This window comes from Buteo buteo, chromosome 32, assembly GCF_964188355.1.
Source record: "Buteo buteo chromosome 32, bButBut1.hap1.1, whole genome shotgun sequence".
Taxonomy (NCBI): Eukaryota; Metazoa; Chordata; class Aves; order Accipitriformes; family Accipitridae; genus Buteo; species Buteo buteo.
This window is the reverse complement of record NC_134202.1, coordinates 866806-884751: the sequence shown is the minus strand read 5'-3', so window position 1 is coordinate 884751 and position 17946 is coordinate 866806. Positions and strand designations below refer to the sequence as shown.

The 17946-nt window shown below is 60.1% G+C and overlaps 2 protein-coding genes across 3 annotated transcripts in view; one reads left to right on the top strand and one right to left on the bottom strand.

Annotated features, from left to right (window-relative positions):
- Nucleotides 1-13294, top strand: part of LOC142026198 (uncharacterized) — a 50695-nt gene extending 37401 nt beyond the window's left edge. Inside the window, exons 3-4 of one of the 2 annotated variants that reach the window (XM_075019064.1) lie at nucleotides 1199-1953; nucleotides 10207-13294. In XM_075019064.1, the coding sequence (XP_074875165.1) occupies nucleotides 1199-1953; nucleotides 10207-11828 (2377 nt within the window). In that variant the 3' untranslated portion in view covers nucleotides 11829-13294. Of the gene's footprint in view, nucleotides 1-1126; nucleotides 3476-10206 lie in introns of those variants that run through there. The other variant, XM_075019062.1, reaches the window with a different exon arrangement.
- A 321-nt stretch (nucleotides 13295-13615) lies between these two features.
- Nucleotides 13616-15191, bottom strand: IER3 (immediate early response 3). Its single transcript, XM_075019260.1, has 2 exons — nucleotides 15000-15191; nucleotides 13616-14538 (listed from the first exon to the last, which is right to left on the bottom strand). Exons 1-2 carry the CDS (start codon nucleotides 15189-15191, stop codon nucleotides 14158-14160), a joined length of 573 nt encoding a protein of 190 aa, XP_074875361.1. The 3' UTR covers nucleotides 13616-14157.
- Nucleotides 15192-17946: the final 2755 nt, after the last annotated feature.

The window sequence follows — 17946 nt, the reverse complement described above, 5'->3', positions numbered from 1 at the left end:
CCATATAGACCTGGGAGGGAGTGGGGCTGGGGGGGTCCTGTCCATCCCATATAGACCCAGTGGGGATTGGGGGACCGGGGGGGGTCCCTCCATCCCATAAAGACCCAGTGGGGCAGAGGGGCTGGGGGACCGGGGGGGTCTCTTCCATCTCACCCTGGTCCTGGGGTGCCCAACGTGGTCCTACACCGGCATCCAGTGTCACCCACCAAGCGCCAGGAGCTGCCACCCCCCGCTGGCATCCTGTGTCCCCCCCCCTCTGCCTGTGTCACCACGGGGCACAGGGACACGCCACAAAACAGGACCCCGAAACACTTCCCCATGCCAGGCACCAGGACCCCCCATGCGGGAGGGGTGCACCCACCATCCTGCTGAACCCCAAACTTCACCGAGACCTTGGCGATGCTTTTGCAGGGGGGGGGGGGCTGCGGGATGGTGACGGGGTGCCCTCGGCTTTCCAGGATCCCCGTGTCACCAGCCAAGGTGCGGGAACGGGCGATGGATACCTGGGGGGCTGCGGAGCCGGAGCAGACGGTGCTTTTTGGGGGTGACAGGGAGGAGGACGCCTACAACCCCCCGGTGATGCAGAGTAAGTGTCGAGGATGGGGTGGGGTGCGGGGGGTGTCCTCATCGCGCTTCAGCTTTGGGAAGGGGATGGAGACCCCCCCCACGGGCACCCGGATCCCGTGGTGTGTCCCCCAAACGGAATCCGTGTCCTCGGTCTCTGTACCAAGGACATGCCAAGAAGCTCAAAGTTACGGGGTGCACCAGCCCAGCCCCCTTGATTGTCCCACGGGAAGGGGGTCTCCATCCCCGTTAGCCCCCCCCCCCCACTGGGATTGACCCCCTTTTGCCCCCCTCCCGCTGTCCCAGGGACACCGAGTGACCCCGAGACGGACCCCCAGACAGCAGGCGATCCCGAGATCGTAGAGATGGATACGGCCGCTTTGTTGGGTCACCCCGAAGAGGGTTCACCGGGCGAACGGAGCCCGGCACGGGAAACCCTGCGTTGGACCGTGGTCCAGCAGATCGACTCTCCCGGCGCGGCAGGAGGTCGGCGCGGCGGTAAAACCGGAGCAGGAGCTGGCACCTTCTCCAACTTCAAGAGCATCATTGTGTTGCAGAAGAGTTACGAGTGCGGGGAATGCGGCAAGAGCTTCAGCTGCAGCTCCCACTTCAGCAAACACCGGCGGACCCACACCGGTGAGAAACCCTTCCTCTGCCTCCATTGCGGTAAGAGCTTCAACGTCAGCTCCAACCTCTACCGGCATCAACGGGCTCATGCTGCCGAACGGCCAGGTCCACCGGCTCCACCGGCGCGTCCCCGTGGGTTGCCGTATAAATGCGAGGAGTGCGGGAAGAGTTTTCGCCGTAACAAGGAGCTGGTGACCCACCAACGGTTGCACACCGGTCGGTTGCCCTTCCAATGCAGTCACTGCGGTAAGAGCTTCAGTTGGAGCTCCCATTTTGACCGTCACCAACGTGTCCATACTGGTGAGAAGCCCTACCAGTGCCCTGAATGCGGTAAGCGTTTTAGCCGTAGCTCTCACCTCTACCGGCACCAACGCACCCATGCCGGCGGTCGCTCTTACATCTGCACTTATTGCGGGCGTAGTTTTGGTAGCACCCTCCATTTTGACCGGCACCAACGTACCCATACCGGCCAACGACCCTACAAGTGCACCCTATGCCGGAAGAGTTTTGGTGACGGGCCGGCGTTGGTCAAACACCAACGCCTTCATCTGGGTGATGGTCCTTTCCGTTGCGAAGAGTGTGGTAAAGCCTTCGGCGCCCGCGCCCAATATGCCCGGCATCGGCGTAGCCTCCACGGCGGCGGTGAGAAACCGTACCGTTGCGGTGATTGCGGGAAGAGTTTTTCCTGGAGCTCTCATTGGGAACGACATCAACGTATCCATACTGGCGAACGACCCTACCAATGCGGGGACTGTGGCAAACGTTTCGGCCGGACCTCCCATCTCTACCGGCATCAACGTACCCACGCTGGCGGGCAACCCCACATCTGTGCCGATTGCGGGAAGAGCTTCAACAGCACCCTACACTTCCATAAGCACCAACGGGCTCACGCCGGTCCCCGGCACGCCTGTCCCGATTGCGGCAAGGCGTTTGCTGATGGTTCGGCGTTGGCTAAGCACCGACGGGCGCATGCCGGTGAGAAGCCTTTCCCTTGCCCGCAGTGTGGACGGCGTTTCGGCGTCAGTTCCCATCTTCACCGTCATCTCCGTAGCCACGGCGAGGAAGAGCCGCCGGAGGAGCCGCCGGATGAGCTTACGCCCTGTTAACCGGGGGACAGGGAGGGGGGGGGCAGAGGGTTGACCCCCCGGGTGGCTCCTCTCCCCCCACCACTGCCGTGGGGTGCCTCGGGTAGCCCCCATGCGTGATGGGTGCTTCCAAGCCGGTGATGTCCCCCGGTGGCACCAACCCCGGCCCCGAGGACGTAGTTTTTGTAGGGTAGAGTAGGAAGGTAGGGTAGATAGGGGAGGATGGAGACGGGGCTGGGGGCTGAGTGGGAATTGGGGGGGGGGGGGCCCTCCAGAAAATCAGACCTAATCCTGCCAACAGACATCAGGCCATCCCAACTGTGCTCCTCCATGCGTAGTCCAGGAGAAACCACCTCCATGGGTGATGGGGAGATGGTGCCGAGCGGCTGGGGAGGTGCGGAGGGGAAGGAGATGGGGTTAGGGGTGCTGGAGATCCCACCGGCTCCTTGTCAAACTCAGAGAGATCCCAAAATATCTGTGGTGGCTTCATCCCTTGACCATCCCACCTTCCCCGTGCTGCCAGCCTTGACCAACACCCAAAGCCTGAGCCCTCCCAGCTGCGCTTGGGGCATGATGATGCCATCTACCAAATGACACCATTTGGGGCAAAATATCCCCATTTTGTGGCTTTGTTGTTGAGAAAAGCCTGGGTGTCCGTCCCCAGCAGCTCCCAGCCGCGTGCCGCGGTTTGGCCGCCGGCGATGCTTCGTTGCGGACCCAGCGTTGAGTGGTTTATTTAATGTATTTATTGTATTTATTCAGCGGGAGCCCACCTGCGGTTGGAGGAACCCAACGTGTTTGGGGTGAGCTGGAGGCTGTTGGGGACAGGAGCTGGGACAAGGGAGGGTTTGTCCCCAAGCCAGCGTGGGGATGCTCATGGCTGTTCTTGGGTTGATCAATCCCCCACCATGCAAAGGGGGCTCATGGTGGGAACCCATCAGTAGTGGGGAGGAGGTAGCACCGCCCATGGCTGGAAAGAAACCTCCAGGAGATCACGGGGAGCGGTACCTGCAGGTATTTCCCAGCTGAAAAGAGCTGAACCCTTGGGGTGAACCTCAGGGATGGGATCAGGACACAAATCCAGGGATTTCCTGGCATTTTTGAGGTCGCGGTCGTGCCGGCTGCCTGGTCTGTCTCTTCCCAAGATGAGCAGGAGCTGTGTTTGTATTGTGAATAAAAATAGACTAGTGCAAAACCCAGCAGGTGGCTTCTGCTTCTCCTTGGAGGAGCTGCGAATCCCAGCTCTTTCCGTGCGGAAAACCGGAGGTTTGGGGGTCATCTTGGGTGGGGTGTCCAAAAATAACCCCCCCATCCCGGGGAAACTCAACCAGCCTGGCAGCCTGCATCGGGTTCATGGTCCGTGGTTGAGTGGTGGTGATGACGAGTTGCCTGCCAGGAGGTGAAAGTTGGGGCTACGTGTGTCCCCGACCTGTGGTGTCCCTCCCAGAATGCCCCACTCTTTTGAAGGTTGCCCCTTCCCAGCAATGTCCCATGCTGATGCTGACTGGGTTGTCCCAAATACACCCAACCCCAAACCCTTCTGCCTTCATTGGGTCCAGGGGGATCTCCAGGGAGGAAGACCGTCTGCCTTCATTGGGTCTAGAGACCTTCATTTGGTCAAGAGAGGATCTCCAAGGAGGGAGATCCTCTTCCCTCATTGGGTACTGGGTTGATCTCCAAGGAGGGAGATCTTCTACCTTCGTTCGGTCAAGAGAGGCTCTCCAAGGAGGGAGATCCTCTTCCCTCATTGGGTACGAGGTTGATCTCCAAGGAGGGAGATCCTCTTCCCTCATTGGGTCCAGGGAGGTTCTCCAAGGAGGAAGATCTGCCTTCACTGGGTCCAGAGACGATCTGCCCTGAGGGCATCTCCCCACGCACCCTCAAGCTTTTAGGGGTCCCCGGGCAAGCAGCTGCCTCCTCTGCACGTGTGGCCAGGACAGAGGGCACCCTGTCCTCCGGTGCTGCCAGATCCTGCCTGCTGGCGTGGAGTTTCCTGGTGTGGAGTCTCCAGCATCTACCACTGGGGTTGAGCTTCAAAGGAGAGTCCATCTCCCGGTTTCCTTGGGACGTGGGCACCGGTTTCCTCGGGATGTAGGCATCTCCTTGGGCAACAAACAACTTGGGCATCTCCTTGGGCAACTCCTTGAGCATCTTCTTGGGCATCTCCTTGGGCAGAAAACAACTTGGGTATCTCCTTGGGCAACTCCTTGAGCATCTTCTTGGGCATCTCCTTGGGCAGAAAACAACTTGGGTACCTCCTTGGGCATCTCCTTGGGCATCTGCTGGGGCAGAAAACAACGTGGGTACCTCCTTGGGCAACTCCTTGAGCATCTTCTTGGGCATCTCCTTGGGCAGAAAACAACTTGGGTACCTCCTTGGGCAACTCCTTGAGCATCTCCTTGGGCATCTCCTTGGGCATCTCCTTGGGCAGAAAACAACGTGGGTACCTCCTTGGGCAACTCCTTGAGCATCTTCTTGGGCATCTCCTTGGGCAGAAAACAACTTGGGTACCTCCTTGGGCATCTCCTTGGGCAGAAAACAACTTGGGTACCTCCTTGGGCAACTCCTTGAGCATCTTCTTGGGCATCTCCTTGGGCAGAAAACAACTTGGGTACCTCCTTGGGCAACTCCTTGAGCATCTCCTTTGGCATCTCCTTGGGCAGAAAACAACTTGGGTACCTCCTTGGGCATCTCCTTGGGCAGAAAACAATGTGGGTACCTCCTTGGGCAACTCCTTGAGCATCTTCTTGGGCATGTCCTTGGGCATCTCCTTGGGCAGAAGACAACGTGGGTACCTCCTTGGGCATCTCCTTGGGCGTCTCCTTGGGCAGAAAACAACTTGGGTATCTCCTTGGGCAACTCCTTGAGCATCTCCTTGGGCAGAAAACAACATGGGTACCTCCTTGGGCAACTCCTTGAGCATCTTCTTGGGCATCTCCTTGGGCAGAAAACAACTTGGGTATCTCCTTGGGCCACAAACAACTTGGGCATCTCCTTGGGCAACTCCTTGAGCATCCTCTTGGGCATCTCCTTGGGCATCTTCTTGGGTAACAACTTGGGCATCTTTGGGGGCATCTCCTTGGCAAGGGGGCCACAGCGTTAGCCCCCAAGGGTCTATCTGCCCCCACCTCTGAAGGCTGATGGATTTGAGGCTCCGGACCCCCATGTTTGACACCCCCCCCCCCCCTTAGAGGGTCCCTAGAGGCATCCACAGCGAGGTGGGACAGAGTAGGGGTGCAGGGGGCAGCGAAGCGAGCCCCCCCCCCCCCCCCCAACTAACAGCATCCTTCGGTGGGGATTCCCCAGTGTCTAATATAGGGGTTGAGCTCAGATGGTGGGTGGGGGGGGGACACACTTCGGTGGCGGAGGGGGGGGTGGGATGGAGAATCCAGGCTCCGGGGAAGACTCGGGGCTTTGGGGGGGGGGGTGAACCGGAGGCGGGGGCCGCTAGAGGGCCCTGGCTGGTGCTGGAGGAGGAGGAGGAGGAGGAGGAGGAGGAGGAGGAGGAGGAGGAGGAGGAGGAGGAGGAGGGCGGCCACGGTTTCACTGTATCCGGGTCACACGGGGAGCCGCCTCCACCGGGACCGGTGCTCGGCGAGGAGAGTCCCCGGAGCCCGGGGGGGGGGGGAAAACCCCGGGAACCCGGGCTGTGCCCCCCCCGCAACCCACCCACCCCCCCCCCCCCACCCCCGCCCCGCCGCAGGTAACCGGGGGTCCCCCCCATACCCACCCCCCCCCCCACCCCGCGCTGGGTGCCCCAAATTCTGCAGGGGGGGGGTGGGGGGGGTGGGAGGCTTGTGTTCTGGGGTGGGGGGAGATGGGGGGTGCAGCGGTGGGTGGGCATGGGCACCCCAAAAAGTGGGGGTGCAGCCCCTGGGTACCCCAAAGAGCAGGTACATCCCCTGGGCACCCCAAAAAGTGGGGGTCAAGCCCCCACGCACCCCAAAGAGCAGGTATCATCCCCTGGGCACCCCAAAACTGGGGGTGAAGCCCCTGGGCAACCCAAAGAGCAGGTATCATCCCCTGGGCACCCCAAAAAGTGGGGGTGCAGCCCCTGGGTACCCCAAAGAGCAGGTACATCCCCTGGGCACCCCAAAAAGTGGGGGTCAAGCCCCCACGCACCCCAAAGAGCAGGTATCATCCCCTGGGCACCCCAAAACTGGGGGTGAAGCCCCTGGGCAACCCAAAGAGCAGGTATCATCCCCTCAGCACCCCAAAAAGTGGGGGTGCAGCCCCTGGGTACCCCAAAGAGCAGGTACATCCCCTGGGCACCCTAAAACTGGGGGTGCAGCCCCATGGCACCCCAAAAAGTAGGTACAACCCCTGGGCACCCCAAAAAGTGGAGGTGCAGCCTCTGGGCACCCCAAAGAGCAGGTATCATCCTCTGGACACCCCAAAACTGGGGGTGCAGCCCCTGGGTACCCCAAAGAGTGGGGGTGCAGCCCCTGGGCACCCCAAAAAGCAGGTATCATCCCCGGGCACCCCAAAAAGTGGCTGAACAGCTGCTGAGGGCCCCAAAGAGCAGGGAAGCCCCCCCGGGGTACCCCAAAAAAGTGGGCACACTTTAGCACAGGGCACGCAGCTCCATATACCCTGGGGATCAGGGTGCACAGCCCTGGAAAATTTGGGGAGCAAGGGGGGAGACACATAGCCCCCCCCCCCTTCCCCCTAGCCCCCCTCTACAGAAAAGGGGGTTGGGGGGTATTGGGGTGCTAACAAGGAGGGGGGGGGGTCTCTTGCTGTTGCAGGGACCGGACTTTTGGTTGTGGGGTGACGCCACCCACCTGGGACACCCCCCTGTCCCACCCGGGACCCCCCGTCCCCCCCCATTTTTCGGGGCCACCATGCAGGAGAACTACGAGAACGTGATTTCCTTGGGTAAGGGGCATGGAGGGACCCTGGGATGTCCCAGTTTTGGGGGTGGGGGGTTGTCATTTTGGGGGTCCCCAGCACCGTTGTCACCCCATGTGTAGGTTGGGGACTCCTCTGCCCCCGGCACACTGCCATGATGTGGGGGGGGCACGAGCATCCCATGGACTCAGGGTGGGTTTTCAGGGGGCCGGGTACCCCATGCTGCCTCAGTTTCCCTCACCGTGGTGAATTGCAGCTGGTGGAAGCACATTTTGCCCAAACATGGAGCATTTCACCCCAAAATAGAGGGCTTCTTGCTGGGGGGGGGGGGGGGGGGATGAGGGGGGATGGAGCCCATCACCGGGGTGTCTGGGCGCCTGAGGAGACCAACCTTCTTCCCGGCAGCGGAGGAGATCGCCATCAGTTGGCCGCGCATCACCGCCTTCGCCGAATCCCACCGGAGGCGGGGGCTGGTGTCGGGTAAGTCTTGGGGTTCAGGGGGGGACCCCCCAAATTTTGGATGAATTCCTTGGGTTTTTAGGGACCTCCAAAGTTCAGTGAATTCCTTAGGTCTTTGGAGACACACACCCCCCCGCCCCCAAATTTGGGTGAATCCCTGAGGGTTTTGGGGACCTGCAAAATTGGGTGAATCCCTTGGGTTTTGAGGGATCCCCAAAATTGGGTGAATTCCTTAGGGTTTTTTGGGACCCCCCCCCCCAAATTTGAGTGAATTCCTTAGGTTTTGGGAACTCTCCAAATTTGGGTGAACTCCTTAGGTTTTGGGGGACTCCTTATATTTGGGTGAATTCCTTAAGTTTACGGGGACCCCCAAAATTGGGTGTATTCCCTAGGTTTTGGGGATTCCCCAAATTTGAATGAATCCTTTATGTTTTGGGGGACACCCAAATTTGAGTGAATCCCTTAGGTTTTGGGGACACGCTAAATTTGGGTGAATTCTTCAGGTTTTTGGGGGTCTAACAGTCATTTTTCCAGGCGTAGAAGCAGAGGGCGAGCAGGGTCAACCAGAGCCCACCCAGATCCAACCCTCGACGGGGGCCGGTTCCAGCGATGGGGGGGTGAACCCCGATTTACGTCGCCAGTTGGGCCTGATCCTGCAAACGGCCGGCAGGAGCCAGGTGGAGAAGATGCTGCGGGAGCTGGTGCGGGAGCAGGGGCAGGGGGGAAGCGCCGGAGCCGCAAGAAAACACCCAAGGATGGAGGTAAATTTGGGGGGGAACCCCACAAGACCTTCCCATTCTGGGGACCACCCCTTGGGAACTGGGGTGGGGGCAGGTTTGGGGGTATCGGTGCTTTGGGGGATGGTTTTTCATAGAATCATGGAATGATTTGGGTTGGAAGGGACCTTGGGAGGTGACCTCCTCCACCAGCAGGGACATCTCCAACCAGATCAGGGTGCTCAGAGCCACGGCCAACCCGGCCTTGAATGTCTCCAGGGATGGGGCATCTCCAACCTCTTTGGGCAACCTCTGCCGGCGTCTCACCACCCTCACCACCAAGAATTTCTTCCGTAGATCTAGTCTGAATCTACCTTCTTTTAGCTTAAAACCCATCCCCCCTCGTCCTATCGCGACAGCCCTTACTAAAAGCCCTGTCCCCAGAAGGACTGAAAGGCCACCACGAGGTCTACCCGCAGCCTTCTCTTCTCCAACTCTCTCAGCCCGGCCTCATAGCAGAGGTGTCCCAGCCCTCGGATCATCTCCGGGGCCTCCTCCGGACCCGCTCCAACAGGTCCGTGTCCTTCTCGTCCCGAGGACCCCTGGGTGCAGTGCTCCGGGTGGGCTCTCACCGGAGCAGAGGGGCAGAATCCCCTCCCTCGACCTGCTGGCCACGCTTCTTCCGATGCGGCCCAGGAGACGGTTGGCTTTCTGGGCTGCGAGCGTCCGCTTCTTCATCCCCCGAGTCCTTCTCTCCGCTCTCCATCCCTTCATCCCCCGAGTCCTTCTCCGCTCTCCATCCCTTCATCCCCCGAGTCCTTCTCTCCGCTCTCCATCCCTTCATCCCCCGAGTCCTTCTCCGCTCTCCATCCCTTCATCCCCCAGCCTGCGTCCATGTTTGGGGTTGCCCCAACCCACGGGCAGGACCTTGCCCTTGGGCTGGTTGAACCTCCAGCCTGTCCAGGTCCCTCTGGATGGATCCCATCGCTCTGGAGTAGCAACCACCCCACTCAGCCTGGGGTCACCTCTATGTCATTGATGAAGATATGGGGACAGTGCTGGTCCCAGTAAGGACCCCTGAGGGACGCCGCTCGTCACTGGTCTCCATCTGGACATGGAGCCATTGACCACAACTCTTTGGATGACAACATTCACCCAATTCCTGCTCCACCATCCCTCAACTCCATCCTACTGGGAGAGGAGGACATTGTGGAGGACCACGTCAAAGGGACGATGGTGGCATGTGTCATTGATGGAAGACAGGGGACAGTACTGGTCCCAGTAAGGACCCCTGAGGGACGTCACTTGTCACTGGTCTCCATCTGGACAATGGAGCCGTTGACCACGACTCTTTGGATGCCACCATCCACCCAATTCCTGCTCCATCAAATGGTCCATCCCTCAACTCCATCTCTCTCCAACTTAGAGAGAAGGATGTTGTGGGGGACCATGTCAAAGGTCTTACAGAACTCCAGATAGATGACGTTTTCCATGTTGGGGGGCTTGAAATTAATTTTGGGGGGTGTTGCGCTGGAGGGACTCATGGTTTCTCACCATGCTCACCATTTCTCACCGTGGTGCAGGCACCGGCGCCGGGAGCGGGACGGAGGAGGATTCAGCACTGCGGGACGGCGAAGAGACGGCGCTGGAGGACGCCGATCAGCACCAAAGCGGGGGACAGGCGGGTGAAGCCCCCGCTGCCGGTAAAGGGAATGGGGGCAAGAAGGGCAGCGCGGCATCGCTGGCATCCCGGGGTGGTTGTGCCGAATGCGGGATGCGGAACCGGTCACAGAGTCCGGTAAAGCCGCGGCGGTGCACTGAGTGCGGACGGCGGTGTCGGCAATCGGCCCGGCAGCCAGAGCGCGGTGGGGAGAAACCGCACCGGTGCGGTGACTGTGGCAAAGGCTTCAGCCGAGGGTCCAACCTTGCCCAGCACCGGCGTATCCACACTGGTGAACGGCCTCACCGTTGCGGTGATTGCGGCAAAGGCTTCATCCAACGCTCTGACCTGGAGCGGCACCGGCGGGTTCACACCGGTGAACGGCCATATCCTTGCGGCGACTGTGGCAAACGGTTCAGCGTCAGCTCCCACCTCGACCGGCATCGCCGTACCCACGCCGGTGGACCCGGTCCACCTGCCCAACCCCGCACCCGTCCTCGACCGCCTCCGCCAGAGGGGTCACTGGCTCCTCACCGCTGCCCTGAATGCGGTAAGATCTTTGCCCAACGCTCTGCTTTGGCCAAACACCGTAAGACCCACAGCGGCGAACGACCTCACCGCTGCGGCGATTGTGGTAAGAGCTTCAGCCGAGGCTCCAACCTTACCCAACACCGGCGCATCCATACTGGTGAACGGCCATTTGCTTGTGGCGATTGCGGCAAAGGTTTCATCCAACGCTCCGACCTGGAACGGCATCAACGGGTACACACCGGCGAACGACCCTATACCTGTGCCGAATGCGGTAAGAGCTTCAGCGTCAGCTCCCACCTCGACCGGCACCAGAAGATCCACGCAGCCGAACAGGCATCCTACCGTTGCCCTGAACATCTAGCTGGCTTCTTGGCTGCTCATCGTCACGGTCGCCTCTTCCAATGTGCCCAATGCGGGCGATGTTTCAGTCAAGGCGCTGCCTTGCTCAAGCATCAACGTGCCCACAGTGCCGGAGGAACTGTGGGGCAGCCCCCCAAGTGCCCGGATTGCGGGAAGAACCGGGGTGGCACAGTAGGGTTACGTCCCCGCAGTCAGCAATGTATGGATTGCGGGAGGGAATCGGATACCGCTGACGGTGAAACGGCACCGGCAGTACCACCGGAGAAACCCTACAAGTGTGGGGAATGCGGAAAGGGTTTTGGGCAACGTTCGGCGCTGGTTAAACACCGGCGTATCCATACCGGAGAGAAACCCTACGCCTGCGGGGATTGTGGGAAGGGTTTCATCCAGAAGTCGGACCTGACCATCCATCGCCGGATGCACACCGGGGAGAAACCTTACCGTTGCGGTGAGTGCGGTAAATGCTTCAGCGTCTCCTCCAACCTCATCACCCATCAGCGTACCCACCTCGGCGAGAAGCCCTACCAGTGCCCCGAATGCGGCAAGAGCTTCATCCAACGGTCCGAGCTCACCATCCACCAGCGCGTCCACACCGGCGAGAAGCCCTACAAGTGTCCCGAGTGCGGCAAGTGCTTCAGCCGTAGCTCCCACCTCAACCGCCACCAACGCACCCACGCCGGGGACAAGCCCAAAGCCACCGCTGCTGCCGCCGCTGCCGCCACCGCTGGCAGCCCCCTGCCACCCTCCGGCGCCTTCTCCAGCACCGCCTTCTCCCCGCCGTTGGGCGGTTCGGCGGCCCCCATCCCCTCGCTGCCCTCCTTCCCTGCCTCCCCCTCGCCCCTGCCCATCCCTTCCCTCTCCAGCCCTGCCCTGGACCTGCCGTGGGCCCTCTCCTTCCCTGCCCGCGCCTTCCCCCACCCCTCCTTCCCCTCGGCCCCCGCCTCGGGGGCCCAGACCTCCTCCCTCATCAACTGAGTGGTGCCCGGCCCTGGCCGCAGCTCCATCCTCCTCCCAACCTCCCCAGACGCTCGCCCAACGCCCAGCCGGCGTTGGCCTCAAAGACCCATTGTTGGGAGGGCTTGTTCCTGCCCAGAGCCGTTCAGCCTTCGTGGGTAATTAATGATCTCTCTGATTAGGGGATGAGGCAGCTCCTCCAACCCCGACCACAGCCCCAGCTCCATCCTCCTCCCTACCTCCCCAGACGCTCGCCCAACGCCCAGCCGGTGTTGGCCTCAAAGACCCACCGTTGGCGGGCTTGTTCCCACCTGGAGCTGTTCACTTTTGGTGGCTAATTAATGACCTCTCTAATTAGGGGATGAGGCAGCTCCTCCAACCCCAACCACAGTCCCAGCTCCATCCTCCTCCCTACCTCCCCAGCTGCTTGCCGAACACCCAACCAGAGTTGGCCTCCAAGACCTGTCGTTGGGGAGCTTGTTCTTGCCCGGAGGTGTTCAGCCTTGGTGGCTAATTAATGATCTCACTAATTAGGGGATGGGGAAGTCCCCTTTACGCCATGGCTCCATCCTTCTCCCACCCTCCCCAGCTGCTCAGCCAACACCCATCCTTGGTTGACCTCAAAGACCCATAGTTGGGGGGGGTGGGCTGGGCTTCTTCCTGCCCAGAGCCATTCAGCCTTGGTGACTAATTAATGATCTAATTAGGGGATGGGGGACTCCCCCCTAATTTTTTAATCCTTTTAACCAAATTACTACCTTTTCACAGCAGGAAGATGCACAATTTTCCCAAGTCAGTGTCCCCATGGCAGAGGGGGGACAGTGCCCACCCCTGCCCCTTGGATTTTGGGGTAGAGGGAAGTGAATAAAATCAATTCTCCACCTAATTAGGGTGATTTTTAACGATGTTTTCCCACCCTTTCCTTCTCCTGCTGTGTTTTAAAGCACCACCAAGTGCAACCCAAAATTTACCAAATTTGTCCTAGGTGGGAGCTGGTAAAAACTGAAGCAGAAAAAGGGGTTTGGGTTTTTTATGCCCCTTTTCTGCTAGGTTTTGCTTTTTGGGGCAATTATTTTGGGGGGTGGGTAGGGGAAGAGCCCCATCTGGGATCGATGGGCAAAATTGCTCTTTCTGTTTTTTTTACTGCTGTTGTGTGTTGTTCGTGGTTTTTCGGCACAGCTGGGCAGTGATGATGCTCCCCAAGTGCCATTATGGGGGGAAAAAACACGGATTTGGGTGACCAGCACTGCCAAACACGTGTTTCAGAGGAAAGACTTTATTATCATGGATGGAGCAGAGTCAACTGTGGGGTTTGCCCGCTCCCCCCAGTGTGTCCCCCTGAAATGGGAGCAAAATCAAGCTGTTTTCAGCTTTTTAAAAAAAAACATTTTTTTTGTTTTGTTACTTTTGTGACTTTGTATTCCCGCGTCGCCTACGAGTCGGTTCAATAAACAAGAGCTGGGCGCCTACACGCGTCCTGCAGCCGACTCGTGATGAAAAGTGATGTTTTTCTGCCTGAAATGGGTTTTCCCTTAATTCCCAGCACCACAGACAACCCCCCAAATGGTGAATGCAGCATCTCCCCCCACCCCCCAGCCTAGAAAATAGGGCAGAAAACATGGAAAATCCTATTTTCTCACATGTCAAGGAGGAAGCACTTCCTCCCTGTTTCTTCTGAGGACAAGAGCCCCCATCGCAGCAAGGGTTGCAGGCAGCAGGGGAGGGGGAGAGGGGCTCTGGGGGGGGGGCTTAAGGGCTCCCCCCAGGGCCACAACCATGCGACGCTCCAAAGAAGACCCAGCAGCAACTCATGTTAAATAACATCAGTTATTAAATACCCCCAAATCACATTTAATAACCCCCAATTAAATAACGTTAAATAACCCTCAATTAAATAACCGCGAAATAAATACAAATACAATAAATAAATACCGTGCGGGGGAAAGGGGATGAGGTGAGCAGCCCCGAGGTTGGATGAGGGGCACCCATGGGTTCTAGGGGCAGCCCCGAAGGTGAGGTAGGGGTCCCCATGGGTGCTGAATGCCTCTTCGAGTGCATGGCGAGGGGCACCCATAGGTGCTGGGTGCTGTCACAGCCCTAAGGCCAGGGTGATGGGCCCCAATGTGTCTCTGGGGCACTGGGTGCAACCACAAGGCCGAGGTGAGGGGCACCTGTGGGTGCATGGTGCCACCCTGTGGCCACTACAACAGGCACAGCTACCAGTCCAGTGTGTTGGGCACAGACCTGAGGCCACAGCAATGGGCGCAGCGAGGTGCTGGGTGCCACCCCGAGGCCGAGGTGACAGTCTTGGGTGCCACCCTGAGACCAGGGTGAGGGTCCTGGGTGCCACTCAGCTGGCAGTGTGTCCGGCTCTGCAGCTGTGGGGCCGCAGGGCAGGTGACAGCAGCAGCCGAGGGCAGGAGGCACCCATGGGTATCCCCATGGGTGCTGCTGGTGTCCCCACCAGTGTCCCATTGGGTGTCCAGTTTGTCTCCGTGGGTGTCACAGCAGTCCTGAGCAGCGCTCCATCCCCGGGTGGGGATGTCACAGCAGGTGTCATGGATGTCTCAAGGGTCACCACGGGTGTCTCGGGTGTCACTGCGGCCGTCACGGCCACTTCGGGTGTCACATCCCCGGGCGCGCTGTACACCTGGGCACTCACCACAGCCAACAGCAGCACCAGGAGCCGCTTTGCCGCGCTCGGTTCTTCCGTGGGGGGCGGCCGCCGCACCTGAGAGAGGGGAGAACAACAAAATAGGGTAAGAACTGATGTACCTGGGACAAATACCCCCCCGGGGGGCAAATATTCCCCCCCTCCACCCCAGATCAGGCTGGGGGAACCCATCCAAACGCAATCCCCCTCCGACCCTGCTTAGCTTCCAAAAGGGTAACTGGGGAAATTACCCCCTCTTGGGGCAAATAACCACCCCCACGGTGGGGGGGAAAATACTCCTTCCCCGGATGCTTGGGTTCCCCCTCCACCCGCCCCCGGGCACCAGGTAGGGGTGAGTCACGCGTGGGGGAGCGGGAAGTGACTCACCCCCCCTCACCTCCGGGAAATGGGCCTCATCCTGCGCGCCCCAAGGGACCCAGGCGTGCGGAGAAGGGACCCAGGAATCCGGGGAGGGGACCCAGGAATCCAGGGAAGCCCCCCCCCAACCCGCCTGTGGAACCCAGGCGTCTGGTACTCACAGCGGGCGGGTAGAGAACGCGACGGTGCCGGCGGCGGGGCCGAGGGGGGCCGCTGGGCCCTACCGGAGGCTCAAAGGTGAAATGCCGGGGTGGGGAAGGGGTGACCCCACCGGGGATCCCCTCAGGTTGTCCCCAACCCCGGCCCGGGCACGTCGCTGTCGCCGCCGCCGCCGCCGCCATGGTCATCGTCATCTCGCAAAATGGCGGCCGCGGCCTGACGGGAGCGCTCTTATGGCGGCGGCGGCGCTCCGCCCCCTCGCGGGTGGGGGGTTACGCCCCCTGGACGGCTCCTATTGGCTGCGTCCTATCGGAGGCGTGGCCTCGGTGGGATGCCCCGCCCACCCGGGGGTGCCCTAGGGGTGTATGCGGGGGGGGGGGCTATAGGGGGGTGTATGGAGCGCTATAGGGGTCCGTAGGGGATTCGGGTGGTGTATGGGAGGCCTAGGGGTATATACTGGGCTATAGGGGGCTATGGGGGTGTGTAGAGGGCTAGGGGAGCCGTATAGGGGCAATAGGGGGGGTATAGGGGGGGTACTGGGGGCTATGGGGGTTGCACGGAGGGGTATAGGGGGCTATAGGGGGTGTACTGGGGCTACGGGGACTGCATGGAGGGGTATGGGGGGTCTATTGGGGGCTATGGGGGTTGCATGGAGGGGTATGGGGAGCTATAGGGGGTGTATTGGGGCTACGGGGACTGCATGAAGGGGTATAGGGGGCTATAGGGGGTCTATTGGGGGCTATGGGGGTTGCATGGAGGGGTGTAGGGGGTCTATTGCGGGTCTATTGGGCGCTTTAGGGGTTGCATGGAGGGGTATGGGGGGCTATAGGGGGTGTATTGGGGCTATGGGGACTGCATGAAGGGGTATAGGGGGTCTATTGGGGGCTATGGGGGTTGCATGGAGGGGTATGGGGAGCTATAGGGGGTGTATTGGGGCTACGGGGACTGCATGAAGGGGTATGGGGGCTATAGGGGGTCTATTGGGGGCTATGGGGGTTGCATGGAGGGGTGTAGGGGGTCTATTGCAGGTCTATTGGGCGCTTTAGGGGTTGCATGGAGGGGTATGGGGGGCTATAGGGGGTGTATTGGGGCTACGGGGACTGCATGAAGGGGTATAGGGGGTCTATTGGGGGCTATGGGGGTTGCATGGAGGGGTATAGAGGGTCTATTGCGGGTCTATTCCGGGCTTTAGGGGTTGCATGGAGGGGTATGGGGGCTATAAGGGGTCTATTGGGGGCTATGGCAGTTCCATGGAGGGGTATAGAGGGTCTGTTGGGGGCTATGGGGATTGCATGCAGGGGTATAGGGGGCTATAGGGGGAGTATTGGGGGCTACAGGGGTTGCATGCAGGGGTATAGGGGGCTATAGGGGGAGTATTGGGGGCTACAGGGGTTGCATGCAGGGGTATAGGGGGCTATAGGGGGAGTATTGGGGGCTACAGGGGTTGCATGCAGGGGTATAGGGGGCTATAGGGGGAGTATTGGGGGTTGCATGCAGGGTTAGAGGGGGCTATAGAGAGTGTGTGGGGTGATAGGGAGCTGTAGGAGGCTGTAGAGGATGTATGAGGGAGGCTATAGGGGGTGTATTAGAGGCTACAGGGGTTGCATGGAGGGGTATAGAGGGCTATAGGGGGTGTATAGGGTGATGGGGAGCTGTAGAGGGCTACAAAGCATGTATGAGGGGCTATAGGGGGTTAGATAGGACTAGGGGGTGTACGGGTGGCTATAGCGGGCCATAGAGGGTGTATGGAGGTCTATAGGGGTCTTTAAGGGAGGTCTATAGTGTCTTTAAGGCTTGTGTGGGGGCCATGTAGGGGGTGTATGGGGGTCTAGAGGAGCCCACAGAGGTGTACAGAGGCTGTAGAGGGGGTTCAGGGGGGTCTCTAGGGCTGTATGGGGATGCACAGGGCTGTATGGGAGTCTATAGAGGGATATGGGGGTATATGGGAAGTGTAGTGGTCTGTGAGGGTGTGTAAATGAATGTAAGGGGTGCATGGAGAGGTATATAGGAGTGTATAGGGAAATACCGGAATGTAAAGGGGTTTATAGGGGTGTATGGGGGTTTATGGCAGTGTACGGGATATATAAGGGGTTATGGCAGTGCATAGGGGTGTATAGGGGTATACAGGGACATATATGGGTATATAGGAGCATATAGGGGCTCTTTAGGGGGTGTATAGGGATGGGAAGGCGTAGAGGTTCACTGCACATTGACCTCCTACCCACCCCCACAACAACCCCCGTAGCCCCCCCCATAGCTCCCCTTCCCCTATAGCCCTTATAGCTTCCTGTCGTGTGTCGTGTGTCCCCCCCCCCCCATACACGTACGTCACGCAACAGGTTTTTCCCATGTTGCACAATCAGGAGCGGACTCGTGCGGGAGCACCCGGATGCCTGGGTCCCATTTTGGGGGGGGGGGGGGGTGTTGTCTATTGGGTGGGAGACCCAGACATCTGGGTCCCCTGGGTGGGGGGGGGGGCTATAGGATGAGACACCCAGATATCTGGGTCCCCCCTTGGGGGTGCCTGGGTCCCCTGCTTAGTGCAGGGTGGGGGCTGGGTAGCTACTGGGACGCCTGGGTTCCTAAACCCTGAGTCATGGGTGGGGGGGGGGGTGGGGGGGTTTGCGTCATTCTCCCCTTTTCCACACCCCAAAGGGGGGATGGGCAGAGAGGACCCAGGCACGTGGGGACCCCACTGTAGGCCAGACACCCCCCCCCCCCCAAAAAAAGGGACCACCCCCCCCCAAGGGACCCAGGCATCTGGGCAACCCTACGGGGGGACCCAGGGTGCAGGGTGACACTGGGTGTCACCGGTTCACGACCTTTCCAGAAATCACCCGCTCCACTGAACCGGGAAAATCCCTCCGGCCCGGACGCCCTGGGTCCCTTTCCGGACGCCTGGGTCCCTTTCCGGACTCCTGGGTCCCATTCCAGACCCTGGGGGGGACG